We start from the raw sequence: 18,154 nt of genomic DNA, 5'->3' as shown, positions 1-18,154 counted from the left end.
TGTTTCTTTATTTATTTTCATTTTGGATGATCTGTCCATTGGTGAAAGTAGAGTGTTAAAGTCCCCTACTCTGAATGTGTTACTGTTGATTTCCCCTTTTATGGCTGTTAGTATTTGCCTTATGTATTGAGGTGCTCCTATGTTGGGTACATAAATATTTACAAATGTTATATCTTCTTCTTGGATCGATCCCTTGATCATTATGTAGTGTCCTTCTTTGTCTCTTCTAATAGTCTTTATTTTAAAATCTATTTTGTCTGATATGAGTATTGCTACTCCAGCTTTCTTTTGGTTTCCAATTGCATGTAATATCTTTTTCCATGCCCTCACTTTCAGTCTGTATGTGTCCCTAGGTCTGAAGTGGGTCTGTTGTAGACAGCATATGTAAGGGTCTTGTTTTTGTATCCAGTCAGCCAGTCTGTGTCTTTTGGTGGGAGCATTTAATCCATTTACATTTAAGGTAATTATCGATATGTATGTTCCTATTCCCATTTTCTTAATTGTTTCGGGTTTGTTATTGTAGGTCTTTTCCTTCTCTTGTGTTTCTTGCCTAGAGAAGTTCCTTTAGCATTTGTTGTAAAAGTGGTTTGGTGGTGCTGAACTCTCTCAGCTTTTGCTTGTCTGTAAAGGTTTTAATTTCTCAATCAAATCTGAATGAGATCCTTGCTGGTTAGAGTCATCTTGGTTGTAGGTTTTTCTCCTTCATCACTTTAAATATGTCCTGCCAGTCCCTTCTGGCTTGCAGAGTTTCTGCTGAAAGATCAGCTGTTAACATTATGGGGATTTCCTTGTGTGTTATTTGTTGTTTTTCCCTTGCTTCTTTTAATATGTTTTGTATTTAATTTTTGACAGTTTGATTAATATGTGTCTTGGCATGTTTCTCCTTGGATTTATCCTGTATGGGACTCTCTGTGCTTCCTGGACTTGATTAACTATTTCCTTTCCCATATTAGGGAAGTTTTCAACTATAATCTCTTCAAATATTTTCTCAGTTCCTTTCTTTTTCTCTTCTTCTTCTGGGACCCCTATAATTTGAACGTTGCTGTGTTTAATGTTGTCCCAGAGGTCTCTGAGACTGTCCTCAGTTCTTTTCATTCTTTTTTCTTTATTCTGCTCTGCAGTAGTTATTTCCACTAATTTATCTTCCAGGTCACTTATCTGTTCTTCTGCCTCAGTTATTCTGCTATTGATCCCATCTAGAGTATTTTTCACTTCATTTATTGTGTTCTTCATCGCTGATTGTTTTCTCTTTAGTTCTTCTAGGTCCTTGTTAAATGTTTCTTGCATTTATTCTATTTCCAAGATTTTGGATCATCTTTACTATCATTATTCTGAATTCTTTTTCAGGTAGACTACCTATTTCCTCTTTATTTGTTAGGTCTGGTGGGTTTTTATCTTGCTCCTTCATCTGCTGTGTGTTTTTCTGTCTTCTCATTTTGCTTATCTTACTGTGTTTGGGGTCTCCTTTTTGCTGGCTGCAGGTTCGTAGTTCCCGTTGTTTTCGGTGTCTGTCCCCAGTGGCTGAAGTTGGTTCAGTGGGTTGTGTAGGCTTCCTGGTGGAGGGGACTAGTGCCTGTGTTCTGGTGGATGAGGCTGTATCTTGTCTTTCTGGTGGGCAGGTCCACGTCTGGTGGTGTGTTTTGGGGTGTCTGTGGCCTTATTATGATTTTAGGCAGCCTCTCTGCTAATGGGTGGAGTTGTGTTCCTGTCTTGCTAGTCGTTTGGCATAGGGTGTCCGGCACTGTAGCTTGCTGGTCGTTGAGTGAAGCTGGGTGCTGGTGTTGAGATGGAGATCTCTGGGAGATTTTTGCCATTTGATATTACGTGGAGCTGGGAGGTCTCTTTTGGACGGGTGTCCTGAAGTTGGCTCTCCCACCTCAGAGGCACAGCACTGCCTCCTGGCTGCAGCACCAAGAGCCTTTCGTCCACACGGCTCAGAATAAAAGGGAGAAAAAGTAGAAAGAAATAAAGAGGAAAAAATAAAATAAAGATAAAATAAAGTCATTAAAATAAAAAATAATTATTAAGAAAAAATATTTTTTAAAGTAAAAACAAAAAGAAAAACGGACGGATAGAACCCTAGGACAGATGGTGAAAGCAAAGCTATACAGACAAAATCTCACACAGAAGCATACACATACACACTCACAAAAAGAGGAAAAGGGGAAAAAATAATCTATCTTGCTCGCAAAGTCCACCTCCTCAATTTGGGATGATTCGTTGTCTATTCAGGTATTCCACAGATGCAGGTACATCAAGTTGATTGTGGAGCTTTAATCCGCTGCTCCTGAGGCTGCTGGGAGAGATTTCCCTTTCTCTTCTTTGTTCTCACAGCTCCCAGGTGCTCAGCTTTGGATTTGGCCCCGCCTCTGCGTGTAGGTCGCCGGAGGTCGTGTGTTCTTCGCTCAGATAGGACGGGGTTAAAGGAGCAGCTGATTCAGGGGCTCTGGCTCACTCAAGCCGGGGGAGGGAGGGGTACGGATGCGCGGCGCAGAGGCCAGCATGACGTTGCACCAGCCTGAGTTGCGCCATGCGTTCTCCCGGGGAAGTTGTCCCTGGATCCTGGGACCCTGGCAGTGGCAGGCTGCACAGGCTCCCCGGAAGGGGAGTGTGAAGAGTGACCTGTGCTCGCACACAGGCTTCTTGGTGGCGGCAGCAGCAGCCTTAGCGTCTCATGTCTGTCTCTGGGGTCCGCGCTTTTAGCCGCGGCTCGTGCCCGTCTGTGGAGCTCCTTTAAGCAGCGCTCTTAATCCCCTCTCCTCGCGCACCAGGAAACAGAGGGAAGAAAAAGTCTCTTGCCTCTTCGGCAGGTCCAGATTTTTTGCTGTACTCCCTCCCAGCTAGCCGTGGCGCACTAGCCCCCTTCAGGCTGTGTTCACGCCGCCAACCCCAGTCCTCTCCCTGGGATCCGACTGAAACCCGAGCCCCAGCTCCCAGCCTCGCCCGCTCCAGCGGGTGAGCAGACAAGCCTCTCGGGCTGGTAAGTGCCGGTCGGCACTGATCCTCCGTGCGGGAATCTCTCCGCTTTGCCCTCTGCACCCCTGTTGCTGTGCTCTCCTCCGCGGCTCCAAAGCTTCCCCCCTCCGCCACCCGCAGTCTCCGCCCGCGAAGGGGCTTCTAGTGTGTGGAAACCTTTCCTCCTTCACAGCTCCCTCCCACTGGTGCCGGTCCCGTCCCTATCCTTTTGTCTCTGTTTATTCTTTTTTCTTTTGCCCTACCCAGGTACGTGGGGGGTTTCTTGCCTTTTGGGAGGTCTGAGGTCTTCTGCCAGCGTTCAGTAGGTGTTCTGTAGGAGTTGTTCCACGTGTAGATGTATTTCTGATGTATCTGTGGGGAGGAAGGTGAACTCCACGTCCTACTCTTCTGCCATCTTCCCCCTCTCCCCTCCCATGCAGTGTTTTTTGTTGTTGTTGTTTGTTTGTTTGTTTGTTTTGCGGTACGCGGGCCTCTCACTGTTGTGGCCTCTCCCATTGCGGAGCACAGGCTCTGGACACGCAGGCTCAGCGGCCATGGCTCACGGGCCCAGTCGCTCCGCGGCATGTGGGATCCTCCCGGACCGGGTCTCGAACCCACGTCCCCTTCATCGGCAGGCGGACTTTCAACCACTGCGCCCCCAGGGAAGCCCTCCCATGCAGTTTTAATCTGCTTCCTCTGTCTTGTTTCTGGAGTAAGCAAGTGTGTGCACACTCTTCATGAGTGGAGTCTAGGTTTCTTACAGCCCTCTGTCAGTCTCACTGGTTTTCAAAGCAGCTAGGGGAACTCATCCTCCTGGTGTCAGACCCCAGGGCTGGGTTGCCCACTGTGTGTTCCATCCTCTCACTCCCCAGTAGGATCTCCAAGCCTGTGTAATACCTCTCCTCTTCTGTGTCCCTCCCAGGGGCACAGGTCCCGACCTGATTGCTTCTCTTCCCTTCCGACCCGATTCTGTGTGGATCTTTCTTATAGCCCTGGTTTTGTAAGCATCCTTCTGCTGGTTTCCAATTAGTTTTCAGTGAGAATTGCTCCACGGGTACACGTATTTTTGATGTGTTAATGAGGGGAGGTGAGCTTAGCGTCCTCCTGCGCTGCCATCTTGATCTCCCCTCCCATTTGTTTATCTTAAAATGTGATGCTCTCTGAAGCTAGTTGGAAGCTCTGGGGAGGTAAGGTTTGACTGGCAGGACTCACCACAGGGTGACTAACAGACAAGCCAGTTTTTCATGGGTGAGGGATGGTGGTGGCAAAATGTCAGTATCTTAGAGCCTTTTCTCTAGACGAGAGTAGTTCAGATTCCCCCAGTCTCCTGTTTAAGGGGTGTAAGCTTGGCTAGCATTATTCCAAAAGCACAGTAGGGTGAAGACCAATCTTTTTCTCTGCATATGTTCAGATCAGAGAGTGAGCAATAAAGAACAACATTTTTCTCTTCACAGTTGAGGCTGTAACACAGGCACACACACATGCAATGTTTTGTATGTTTTTAATTTATATTAAGAACTTCCTCCATATCATTAAAATTATTTGAGAATCTCCTATGGCTTGTGAAAAAGAGCTTTACTATATTTAATATTTCGCTTTTTCCTTTGTTGTACATTTATCTTGTTTCCATAGTACTTTTTTTTTTTTTTCAAAGATGACAGTTTCAAGAGAATCTTAATTTACTTTGTGCCCTTTTTTATACAGGTTACATTCAGCATGCTGGAAATTTACAATGAACAGGTAACAGTGATGATATTTTTTGACACACAAATCTGAGTGACTCTCTGCAGCTTAATAAATATCAGAGGCTCCCCCTCACCTATCCTACAGATAAAGTCAAAACTCTTTAGCCTGGCATTGACTATTCAGCCCTAACCTACCTCATTTTAGGTAGGTTCCACTTCATTTTATGTCCTTGTGTCTCCACACATTCTATTCTTCAGCCACATAGAACTATTCTTCCTTTGCAGAATATGTCATTCTTTCCTACATCTATCTTCCCCTACCCGGAATACCCTTCCTGCTTCCTCTGGCCTTAAAGAAACTACTAAACTTCAAATCCAGCTCAGATGTCAGCTCCTCTATACATCCTAAGGCTTCAGTCAGTCTGGCTTCAGGACAGTGGTTGGCAAACTTTATCTTCAAAGTCCAGACAGAAAATATTTTAGGCTTTGAGGGCCATAAAGTCTCTGTCACCACTACTGTATTCTGCCCTCAGGGCACAAAAGCAGCCACAGAGGATATGTAAATGAGTGGATGTGGCTGCATACCAATAAACCTTTGTTTACAGACACTGAAGCTTGAATTTCACCTAATTTTCACGTCACAAAATATTTTTCTTTTGATTTTTTTCAGCCATTTAAAAATGTGAAAAACATTGTTACCTCAATGATCATACAAAAACAAGTGGAGGGCTGAATTTGGCCCATGGGCCATAGTTTGCTTGATCATAGAACGTGGGTTCAAATCCCAGCTCTCTCATTTACTAGCTTTGTGACTTTGGGATATCACTTTATCTCAGAGCTCAGTTTGCTTATTTATAAAGTAGAGAATTTAAAATAAGACACTACACTTTGAGATGCACTGAATCTTAAATTTCTAACGTAGCGCTTATCAAACGCTAGATATTGAGCAACCTTTCCTCTTTGTGCTTATATCATACTGTAAAATTTTATTTACATATTTGTATCTCCAGAACAGATAATTGCACCTTTCTATTGGCAATACTTAGTATAATACTTGGTTTAGAATGGATGCCCCTAAGGTTTGCTGAATGTGTAAATTGACAGGGGTATCTATAATTGTAAGCTTCTTAAGGGTAGTTTCATACCCCAAGATTTCTTGTGTAACCCCACGCACTATCCCAAAGCCTTGCACTTAATCATTACTAAATAACTATTACTGAAGGAATAAATCTGTCAGTGTTTTTCTCTTTATATTAGGAGAGAAAATATCTATTTTTTTCTCATATGCTTCCATGAGGCATTTATTACTGTTGAAGTTTGATAGTAAATTCAAATGGGTTATTATGTTAAGGTCACAGATTAAGTTTCTATTTCTTTCAAGTTGATGGGCTTGGGAGACAGTATAGCTCCTTTATTTCATACCAGTAACTTCAGGAGGACAACTTTACTTCCTTTATTATGAAGTTCTTGTGAAAGGAACAGGGGAGAATGGCATCACATTGTGGGTCCCTTACTGATATCTATTAATGAGGATAATCTCTCTGGAGTTCTCTTTTCTTATCTCTAAAATAAGGACATTGGACATCCTAAATACTTCTTCATGTCTCACCTTCTACGAGTCTCTGGTATTTTTCCAGCCGTACTTCAACAAAGTGACATTTATTAGATACTTTTCATGTTTCAGACATCATACTAGACTCTGAGAATGAATAAAACCTAAGACATGATTCCTGTCATGGAGAAGTTTCACAGAAGATATAACATCCACTGAAGATAGTAATAAAATATATTACATATGCCGCATGAATGGTGAAAAGAAAGGCATAGGAGAGAGAGAACTAATACTGCCTGGGATTGTTGGTGTTGTTTGTCAACAGAGTTAGACTGGGCCTTGAAAGATATTTATGAATTTGGTGAGGCAGTAGGAGGCCTGGGGGGCACTTTAGGCAGCAGGATTCATATTTAATAAGTCCACGGATACGTGAAAGCACATGGCGTTTAAGGGAACAGTGAGAGTCCTGTGTAGCCAGAGCTGGAAGCATGTGGGGAGGTGAGAACAGGGAAGCATCAGTAGATGGCGCTAAACATCAGTTGCTAAAAGGCAAAGGCTCTTTGTCTGGGAGGCAATGGAGAGACAGTGAAGGGTTCTAAACAGGGAAATAAGAGAATCAGACTGGGGTTTTAGAAAATTTCTCTAGCGGCAAAGTCATATTTGAAGGAGTGCCAGATAGAGACAGACTTAGGAGAGTTCACAAGAGCTGAGGTGAGTGAGGAAATTCTCGTGATAACCATCGATTCAATCTCCAGGTACAACCTGGAGAATCAGGTACCAGGATCTGCCCTTGTCTCTGGGCACTTCCATATTCCATTTAGATAAACCTACTTACCTTTTTTCTAATAAGCCTTCTTCAGACACATCTTCAGCCTTAGATGCCGCTTCCTACAATTTATAATCACTCAGTGGAAGTTATAGAAAAGGCTTCCTATCTAAGACAGAGTTGCCTCCGTTCTGATGTCTGCTTATCTCTGACCTTTCTGTCCACTGTCCTAATTTCCTTTCCTGAATTCAATCTGTGATCTTGCTTTGACTCTAGGACTTAAAGCTACAGAATACTTGGGGAGATCTTAGAGACCATTTTATCCATCGCTCTTCTCTTATGAGGAGAAAACTGGGGATGTAAGAGACTTTCCAAAGCTCTCACACTTTGGAGGCAGAACCAGAACTAAGAGCCCAGGTCAGATTCCCAGCCCAGATCTCCCTGCATCGTATAGCACCAACTACCTGCTCTAGGGGCTCTGGCTCTACCAGGCTCCCATAGCTCGACCTACTGTGCCTTGGCAGAAGTGGCTTTTTTGGGGGAGAGGCAACATGGACTTTCACCTGAGGCCATGGTCTAAGTGTGACATCACACAAATCTCCAATAATAAGAAGAAAATCCAAAGAATTACCCACAGTCTCTTGTTAGGTTTGGCTGTAGCAAATACTGTTTGGGTTAAATAAGTTTCCCTTGGAAGTAGATATGCACAGTGGTGGCATCTGTTGCAGCATGATTTAACCTAGGCAGAACATTAGGTACTTTGAATGTTACTAACTTTTAAGTGTTTTAAGTTTCATTGCTCACTGTTCTCGGAAAGTAAGACTTCATTACTTTGTAATACAAAATTTGTGATAATTCAGAAAGAGGCTGGGATCATTTCTTTTTATATTATTCACCAGGGATTTGCGAATCAACTACAAGAGTTAACAAGATTGCTAGGAGAATATTTAGGATAATCCAAGAACCATGTTTTCAAGCACAAAAGCTTTAGAATCACCTATGTAAAGTCAGACAACTGTAGGTACCGACTAAAATGTTTTTTCATGCTACAAAAGCAGTTCGGCCAGTACTCCATATTCAGTGTATCAAACATTACTTGTTAGCTTAGCTTCAGTTACACTATCTTCTCCACAAGCATTCACTGAGTTCCTACCACATGTCAGGAACCATGTTAGGAGTTACTGTCCTAGTAAAGAAACATGCCCTGCCCTCAGGGACCTCGCAGTCTGGTTGAAGTGCTCTAGGTACTTGAACATAATAAAACTGAATTTCTAAAAAAATATATGCTTCTGATTTCACTAATTACAGCAGGTTTCCATATTTTCTTGCTTGTCATTTCTCTATTCCTTACTTATTTAAATTATGAGGTGGTCTGGTACCTACAGAACTTTAACATTTATTCATTCATCCAATACATATTTACTGAGCACTTAATATATTCTAGAAAGGGCTGTAACGGTGAAATAAACACAAATCCTTGCCTTCCTGAATTTTGCATTATTTATTCTTTTCTCCACAGGTAAGAGATTTGCTGTCCAAAACCAAGAAACCTGGAGGGCTAAAAGTAAGGGAAGACCAACAGCTGGGCTTTTATGTGGATGGTCTAAAGTCAGTGCCTTGTGAGAACTATGCCCAGATTGAAAGACTGATGGAACAAGGAACAAAAATAAGGACCACAGCTTCGACCAACATGAATGCCAGCAGCAGCCGGTCTCACATGGTCATCACCATTCAGTTCAAGCAGGTGAGATTCAAGTAGATGCCATTGTCCCCACCTCCCACCAAGGGGGTCCAGGGAAAGGTTCCCAGAAGCGTTATGGGCTGGTGAGTATTATGGAATCTTTTTAGAGTTGATCTATGGATTAAGGTGGCTCTTTCCAAACATAGACTATAGGGTCAGAAGCAGGAGAAAGTGAGGCACTTGTCTTCTTGCCTCCCTCCCCCGACATCCATGCCCCCCAACCCCGGCCTAAGTGAGCCCGTTACTAACAGAGGGGTGGCAGTAAGACCTACCAGATCCCAGAAATGCCCCTGAGACTAAAGACTGCTTTCCCTCAAGTAAATTCGATGCTCTGGGAAACAGGTTTTGACCCCCAAGTTGATCAAACTGTGGAGATATGAGAGTGGGTCTGTGGTTTGTCATGGAGAATTCTACTAGTAGGCTCTGTATGCATCACCAATATAATAATGCCCAACTTTCAGATCCATGAGCCTAGGGGACCACCAGATACTGAAGTGTCTTTCTGATATCTGGAATCACAAAGATAAAGTCTTTGAAATCAGGTAATCCATGTAACGCCCCACTAAGTAGAATCTTTGATAAACTAGAGCACACTTTTCTCCTCCATTCTCCTCGGTGGATATCACCGAGTGATCTCTACAGTTATGGACAATTTGATTCAGACATGGTTATTCACAAAGCCTGGTTAAACATTTAGCTACAATTTCACCACCTCCATCCCCTAAGCCACAGCACTAGTAATAGATAAAACAGTAATAAATAAAGATTGTCCTGCTCTAACCAGGAATAGTGGAAAAACACTAGACCATGTATGACTCTGTTTACCAGCTCTGAAACTTTGGGAAGTAACTTACCTTTCCTAAGTCTCAGTTTCTTGTTCTGTAAAAATGAGATGAATAGTTCTCCTCATAGGAATGTTGAGAAGTTTAAATAGCATTCTGCATTTTAAAGAACCTTGTAAACTTTTAAATGTTATTTACTTAATTTTACAATGTTACTGAAATTCATAAACTTTAAATATGGTTTGCCCTGCTTTTTTTTTTTTTTTGCGGTGCGCGGGCCTCTCACTGTTGTGGCCTCTCCCGTTGCGGAGCACAGGCTCCGGACGCGCAGGCTCAGCGGCCGTGGCTCACGGGCCCAGCCGCTCCACAGCATGGGGGATCTTCCCGGACTGGGGCACGAACCCGTGTCCCCGGCATCTGCAGGCGGACTCTCAACCACTGCGCCACCAGGGAAGACCTGCCCTGCTATTTTTTAAACTTGATATTTTAGAGGCAAGAGACAAAATTAACTGGAAAAGAATGATTTTACTCTGTTTATTGGTGTCAGTAACAACATTAACACCTATTTATGTATGCCAGGCATGGTTAGAACCATTACATCTATTATCTTTTACCCTCATAACATCCCCAAAACATGCTATCATCCCTATTTTACAACTGAGAAAGTTGAAACTCTGAAAAGTTAAATCATTTGTTCACAGTTACATGACAGAAAGGGAACCTGTAGCATTCTTTCCATTACATGACTACACCATCGCGAACAGTTACTTATTTTGCAGATTTCACAGTTGATTTAAAATACTTATTGATCACAGATATACTAGGGCAATAATTGGTATCTAATATATCATTGGAAGTAGCTTTGCAGAATTGGGAAGGGGCAACTGAGACATTTGAACCTAGTAATGTTATTGTAAAATGTCATTATAGAGACGATGGCATTTTAACTTGCAAATTTTATTACACCTTTTTTGAGTGTGAAATACAATTAGAAAAAATATTTTAGAATGTAAAATAGATTGTCTTCTTGTGTAGTCTGCTACCACTCTAATAGCATGACCTGTGTTGCTTTCCTACAGGTTTTTCTAGATAGAGACCTCAGCAAACAATCCAGTATTAATTTGGTGGATTTAGCTGGAAGTGAAAGGCAGAAATGTTCAGGATCTGAAGGTGACAGACTGAGGGAAGGATCACGAGTTAACTTAAGTTTAACCAATTTAGGAAATGTTATCAGGTAAATAATCAGTGGATAGGTACTTATTTGTGCCATAAAAATAAACTCAAATACCAAAATTTAGATTAATCATGACCCTTGGTTCATGACCCACTATCATCATTGATTCATTCCTGGCCCTCCTGTAGATTTTATTTTAAACTAATTAATTGCTTCTAAATGAAATAACAAATAAAACCACCACCCAACCCAAGAAACAGGTGGTATTCCTCTCCTATTCTCCCCTTGGAGGTAACCACCATATTGAATTTTATGTTTAATCTCCCTCCCTCCCTACTTCCTTCCCTCTTTCTTTCTTTTATCATTTCTTGTTTTATCGCTTGTACACATTATTATTTATTAGTAGCACTGATTTTTGAATTTTATAAAAGGGTAAAATATTATATTGCTTTCTGGATCTTGCATTGTTAAGGTTACTTAGGTATAAATTACATATAGTAAAGGGCACAAATCTTAAATGTTCAGCTCAATGGATTTTTATATATGTATATATCTATGTAATTACCACCTAGACTGAGATATAGTACGTTTCCAAAACTCAGAAAACTCCCTCATACCTCCTCCTAATTTTTAATCCTAACAAAAAGAATTGACCTTTGTTATCAAAGATTAGTTTTGCCTAACTGTATTGATTTTTATAAAAATGAGATCATGTATATCAGGTCATTGTCTTTTATTGATTTATTTAATTAATTTTTTTTTGCGTTGGGTCTTCATTGCTGCACGTGGGGGGCTCTCTCTAGTTTCAGCAAGCAGGGGCTACTCTTTGTTGCGGTGCGTGGGCTTCTCATTGCAGTGGTTTCTCTTGTGGCGGAGCACAGGCTCTAGGCATGCAGTCTTCAGTGGTTGTGGCACACGGGCTCAGTAGTTGTGATGCGCAGGCTCAGTAGTTGTGGCACACGGGCTTAGTTGCTCTGCGGCATATGGGATCTTCCTGGACCAGGGCTTGAACCCGTGTCCTCTGCATTGGTAGGCAGATTCTCAACCACTGCGCCACCAGGGAAGCCCAGGTCATTGTCTTTTACATCTGGCTTCATTCACTAAGGATTGTGTCTATGAGACTAATCCATGCTGTTTCACTTAGCAATTATTAACTGTTTTTCATTGCTATGCAGTATTCCATTGTAGGAATATACCACTATTTATCCATTCTCCTCTTGTATGGGCATTTAGTTTGTTTCCAGGTTTTGACTATTATGAATAAAGTTGCTATCAACGTTCTTGTACATGTACTTAGGGGAAAATAATTACTCATTCCTCTTAAGTACATACCCAGGAGCAGAGTTTGCTTTTAGATTCAACATTATTGGCAATATCTATCCATGTTATGTGTGGCTCTGGTTAATTTATTTTCTGTTCTTTTACTAAATGTTCTGTCTATGAGATTCATCCATGTTGTTACAGTAGCAGTTGTTACTTCTTTTTCATTATTGTGTAGTATTCCATTGTGGGAATATGCCACAATTTATTCCTTCATTCTCATGTTAATTGGCATTTTGGTTGTTTCCAGGTTTTTGTTTGTTTTTTGCTATTACAAACAGTACTACTATGAATATTATTGTACAAATCATTGGGTATCAATATTTCAAAGTTTTTTTGGTATAGACAAAGAATTGAAATTTTGGGGTTTTATATATAAGGTGTGTGAACACCTTATTTTTTGAGATGGTGACAAATTGTTCTCCAAAGTGGTTGGACCAATTTATATTCCCAGGAGCAATGTATAACATATCCCATTGATCCACATCTTTTCTAAGGCTTGGTATTGTCAAATTTCTTGATATTTACCAATTAAGTGGGTATAAACATATTTTACTATGGTCTTGATAGCATTGGTTACCTACAAGCTGGAGCATCATTTGATTTGCTTATTAGCAATATGTTTCCTCTCAAAATACCTGGTCTTATATTTTTCCAATTATTCTATTGAGTTACTGTCTTTTTGATCAATCTGCAGACATTTTTTACTATTTTTATTACTCTTTTCTCAGGTATATGTACTGTAAATATCTTCTACCAGTTAGTAGCTTGACTTTTCACTTTTTTAAAGGTGTCTATTGATGAGCAGAAGTTATTGTTTATGTTTTGCATTTTTGCATTTTCTTTGTCTTGTTTAAGAAAATTTATACTTAAGTTCCTATCCATCTGGAGTTGGTGTGTAGTAGTGTAAGGTGGGCATCCTTTTTGTTATTTTTTCCTTATCGATTACCAATTTTTTCAGATCATTTGCTAAGTAGTCTCTCCTTTCCCCAGTGATCTTCTATGCTACTTCTGTTATATGTCAAAATTCAATATATGCTTACTGTTCCTTGGCTCTTCGATCTGTTTGTCAACATCTAAATATAATAAACACTTTATTCTATTCCTGGATAATATGAGTATCTCCATCCTACATATGCTATTTTTGATATATATGTTAATTCTATTCTTCTTTAACCCCGAAAGACATTATCATTACTATCTTATACAGTTAGTGTTCATTCACGTCTACTCCTTTTTTATTATTTTTATTCATTCCTTCTTAAACATCAGAGCTGCTCTGTAAGATCAATTTCCTTCTGGTTGAAGTATGTTCTTTAGAATTTCTTTTAGTGATCATCTGCTGATGGCAAACTCAATTTTTGTTTGGTTGAAATTTCTTTATTTTATCTTATTTTTGAAAGATAATTTTGCTGAGTATATAATTCTGGACGGACAGTATTTTCTTTCAGCTCATTAAGGATACCATTCTCCTGGTTTCTATTCTTGGTCTAATCGCTATTCCCTTGAAGATAATCTTTTTCCCTACCTGCTTTTAAGCTCTTCTTTTTTGATGTTCCCCAATTTCATTATGTTGCATTTGAGTGTCAGTTTGTCTTTATTTATCCTCCTTGGAATTCCTTAGCCTCCATAACTCTGTGATAGTGATTTTCATCAATACTAGAAAATTCTCAGCCATTATCTCTCACATATTGCTTCTACCCATTTTTTTTCTCTTTTCTCTCCTGAAACTTCAATTAAACTATTTGAATCTTCTCCCCCTGTCTTCCATGTCTCCTAACCTTTCTTTCTTGTTTTCCATCTCTATGTCTCCAGGCTGCAATCTGGATTTCCTCTGAACTATCTGGTTCACTAATTCCCATTATGGCAATGTCTAATTTGCTGTTGAACCTATCCATAGTGTTTTAAATTTCAATTATTGTATCTATTCCTTTCTAGATGTTCATTTTGTTTCTTTTCTAAATCTGATGGATTAATTTTTTAGGTTTCTTTTCTCTGTGATTATAATTTCACAGAGATGGGATTTCCTCCCTCCTCTTCCCCAGTCTCTTCAGTGACAACACTACTTTCTCTATAGTGCCCTGAGCAGGGCAGGAACTGAGCTGTTACTTTTCTTATTCACTGTTACTTCTCTTATTCACTGTTACTCTGATGCTGTAGTCCTATGGGGTCCTAAGGCTATGGGATCTTCCTAAGGCAGTATGAGAGAAAGGCAAGAAAAGGACTTAAACCCACTCCCCATTTCTATCTTCACCCTGCTAGCCACCCTCTTCCTCAGATCACAACCCTTCCCTATACATAAATTTACAATAGCCTGCAGGCTCTGGGTTTTCCTCCAAAGGTTTAGTGTGTTAGTGCCTCAGATCTGGGCTTCCCTCTCTGTTATGGTTTCCCCAGTGCTGACCTTGGAGATAGAACCAGCAGCCTGTGCTGCTGTCTTAACTTCAGCATCTTTGTACAGAAGGTGTCTCAACTATTGGATATTCCTTAGAGTCATGTCTCTGGTATATAGGGTCGACAAGGGGATTTGAGGAGTGTTTCTGACTTATCCACAGGGAAGCAGATTTCTTCTTGATACATGTAAAAAATTTTGTTGTTTTATATTTTCTTTTGATTCAGTGCTCTGGCTGATGCAGCCATGGGGAAGAAAGTCTTGCACGTTCCCTACAGAGACTCTGTTCTGACCAAACTGCTCCAGTCAGCTCTGGGTGGGAACAGCAGAACTACTTTGGTAAAGTGATTTTCTTACCACATTTTAGACTGTTTAGACTCATGTAGCTGTCATTATTGCTGTTGTTATTATTATTATTAAAGTTATTCTCTGTGGACCACTAAACACAGCACTCTGCATTGATATAGCACGTTCTCATCTATGATCTCATGACTCCTGGAGCTCTTTCCATGGCGATGTTCAAATAAAGTTTCTATAGTGCTAATTTTGATTTTTTAATTTACTCTTTTCTGGTTCTCTACAGAACTATATATTACTTTTATTATCAGGAAGAAACTAACACAGTTTTAAAACTAACACTAACAATGTCATGTTATTATAAATCAGCAGTCATTCCATGGCAAGACTGGAATCAGTTTTTGACTGTTTTAGACACAGGGCAGGTGTTTAACCTGGAGAGTAGCCAAATCGTGTCATCAGCAAAAGACTCCAGACTCTATTATTGAAAGTTGCCAAGTGGTACCGTGTGCAGTGTGTTAAGTCAGGGCGCTCCGCTCTCAAGCTTCAGATTAGGGAAGGAACAGAACTGGGCAAGCTCTGCTTCCAGCCTCGTACTGGCCTCCAGTCTGTTGTCCTGATTAGGAGAGAAAGGCCTGCTGCTGGATCTGTCTTTATCATTTATTCTTGCCTAATTCTTTTCAAACATTTTGGTTAACGTTTTTCTGGTTGTCAGTACCTGTGGGCCTCCCTGGGCCATCCCCCAAGAGCCTGGACTAAAAGAAGGCCCATAAGACTCCTCTGAATGTTAAACATCCAAGCTCTTGAGGCTCCATGGCTCCAATCCCAGACCTCCTCTTCCTCCTTCCTAAAGTGAAGATAACAATCTCGCCTTGGAAATACTGCTGTGGTGATTAAATGAGATCATATAATGAACAAGCTTTAAAAGCTCCAAAGCTGGACAAAGATAAAGGACTATTCACCAGGCCCTTATGCTCTGAATCTTGACCTCCAGGACCATAAGTTACAAGCTGCTGCCTGGGTAATCACACTCCCCCCTGTTCACCCTCAGTGACCCTGCCCACCTCCAGCTCATCAAAACGTTTGTTTTCTCGTTTGATTTCTAGAACAATTAAGCCAAAGTCAATAGCCAGGCTTGAAACCATACAAGTGGCTACTCAGTAATGATTTATTGATTGGTCTCTGCAGTGCCAGGGTTCAACGGTCATTTAAATCCCCGAGGAAATCTGCTGGGGACTCAGTGCTGAGGGACACGTTGTACAGAGGTTAGCTGCACAGGTGTCAAGTCAGGGCTGGTCCAGGTCCCAGCTCTGCCAGTTATTATCTGAGTGACCTTGGCACATTATTCTTCTCTAAGCCTGAGTTTTCTGTCTGAGTTGTAAAGTTTGAACAGTACCACAAATTACAAGATGTTCCGTGACTGTTAGTTGTGTAATATCGACAACAATAGCTCTAAAACCTTATATGAAAAACAAAATCTGAAAAGGTTATTTTTTACAGATAGCAGCCATAAGTCCGGCTGACATCTGCTACGAGGAAACTTTATCGACATTAAGATATGCTGAAAGGTACGTTTATGAATACTTATTATCCACAGTGGTTCTAGGTTCTAAATCTGGCAAATTCTTCTAGTACCCTTATACTTGATGGGCTGGCGTCTTGGGAAGGGGTCCAGAAGAAGGAAGAACAAAAGGATTTGTGAGAGAAGAGTGAGAGAAAATAAAACAAATAAAAGGAGGTCGAATTAGGGGCTCAGGACCCTCCTGAGCCTGTCATTTTGCCGCTCCAGCCCTGGATGGGGGAGGAGCCGTGGGCTAAAACCCATGGGAGGAAGCACTGATCCCAATCCTGATGTGGTCACTTATCTGTCCCCCTGCATTTTCCTGCCACATAGCATGACCATTCACAGATTCCCCTTCTGTCGTCTGGGACACACGTAGAGCATAGTGGCAGGCAGGGAATTTTTGTGCTAGTAATAAAGATGAGCACGTCAGAGGCACTCCCAAAGTTGGGAACCAGCCCCCGGCTCTGCAGCTTTCCGTGAGCTGCTTCTCATTTCTCCAGGTCCCACACAGCAGGTCCCAGGCGCCTCCTCCCTGTGCGGGTAGAGCGGGGCTCTCACTGCTGGTTCCCTCCCTTCGGACTGGCCGGGGAGACAAGCCCACTCGATTAGCCCCTGCAGGACGCTGTGGAAGAGCTGAGTTCCTGCGTTTCAAGGCACGTAGGAGCCTACTCTTCCTGACCTGTCTAGGCAGGTGAGGGTCTGGGGAGAGGAAGCCTCTAACCAGGGGTAGAAACGGCATGCCGCCACCACCCCGGCATCGTATTCACGTGGCAGATTTGAGAATCCACCTCTGTCGTGTTCCCATCAGCTCCTTTCAGGAGCTTGGAATTCTCAGCCTGTGTTCCAGGCAGCTGCAGCTGGCATGTGAAATGGACTTGGTTCCTATTCTTATAGGTACGGGCCTGTGTGTCAGAATCTGGCCCTGCCTGCCACGGGACCTGACCCTCGCTGGCCCTCGGTGACCTCACGTGCTGAAGGAGGTGATACCTCACCCTCTGGGTGGGGTGAAGACCACCTGAGATTGTTCATGAACCGTTTCTGGCTAAGTTCTGCTTGGCATGGGGCTGAAGCTCAAAAGTGGTAGTTGCTATGATGTCCCCAAGTAATCGCCTGTCCTTCTGGTCTTCCTTTGGCGTCTTCTCAGGGAGGGGCCCTTGCATTTTAGTCACAAACACTTGCATTCTCATTCTGCGCTGCGTGGTCTCAATATCATCTGACTCCAGTAGACATTTTCTTCCAGCATCTGTACCACTCAGATCTTGAATTTTGTCTTTAGTATTACTTAGAATGGTCATTTTCTCTCTGCTTATCAGATGTAAATCTGTTGCTAGCACTTTTTACGTGAGACACTGTGTGATGCAGAGGAAGGAGAAAATGGTCCCCAGGGGCCCTGGGCTCCAGGTCCAGATCTGCCGTGGACTGTGCGACTGTGGGCTTGCCTTGGAAACCCTCTTCCTCAGTGAAAGGAGTAAGGTTGCCAGATTTAGCAAGTAAAATATAAGCTGCCCAGTTAAATTTGAATTTCAGATAAAGAGCAAGTCATGTTTTAGCATAAGTACACCCCATGCAGCATTTGCTGGGAGTGAACTAGGTAATCTCTAAGCCCACTGCTGGCCTGGTGCACATGGCAGAGAGTCACTGGGAGCCTCCAGGGTTTGTGGTGCTATAGCAGCAGCAGCAGCAGTGACTGAAGAGAGTTTTTCATTAACCAAGTCAGCCCAGCTGGGGGAGTGTGTTCAGGGCTCAGAACACGTGGCGGGCAGGCTCCAGGCCTCGGTTGAGCTGCCCCTATTTATTTGAACCCTGGATATCTCTGAGTCCCTTCTAGTCTTCATGGTTTACTGGAACCTTACATGGTGGAGTTTCGAATCACTGGGGCATGAAAGGCTCCCACTTTGACCTTCTGAGACCAGAGCCCAGTTTCCA

The 18,154-nt window shown here is 42.1% G+C and overlaps 1 protein-coding gene across 1 annotated transcript in view; it reads left to right on the top strand.

Annotated features, from left to right (window-relative positions):
- Positions 1–18,154, top strand: part of LOC137209558 (kinesin-like protein KIF28P) — an 85,523-nt gene that overhangs the window by 32,342 nt on the left and 35,027 nt on the right. Inside the window, 5 exon segments of the mRNA XM_067711183.1 lie at positions 4,660–4,695; positions 8,478–8,702; positions 10,561–10,715; positions 14,595–14,706; positions 16,165–16,232. Of these exon segments, the coding sequence (XP_067567284.1) occupies positions 4,660–4,695; positions 8,478–8,702; positions 10,561–10,715; positions 14,595–14,706; positions 16,165–16,232 (596 nt within the window).

Source organism: Pseudorca crassidens, chromosome 2 (assembly GCF_039906515.1).
Source record: "Pseudorca crassidens isolate mPseCra1 chromosome 2, mPseCra1.hap1, whole genome shotgun sequence".
NCBI classification, from domain to species: Eukaryota; Metazoa; Chordata; class Mammalia; order Artiodactyla; family Delphinidae; genus Pseudorca; species Pseudorca crassidens.
The sequence above is the reverse complement of the archived record's forward strand: the minus strand, read 5'-3'. Positions and strand labels throughout refer to the sequence as shown.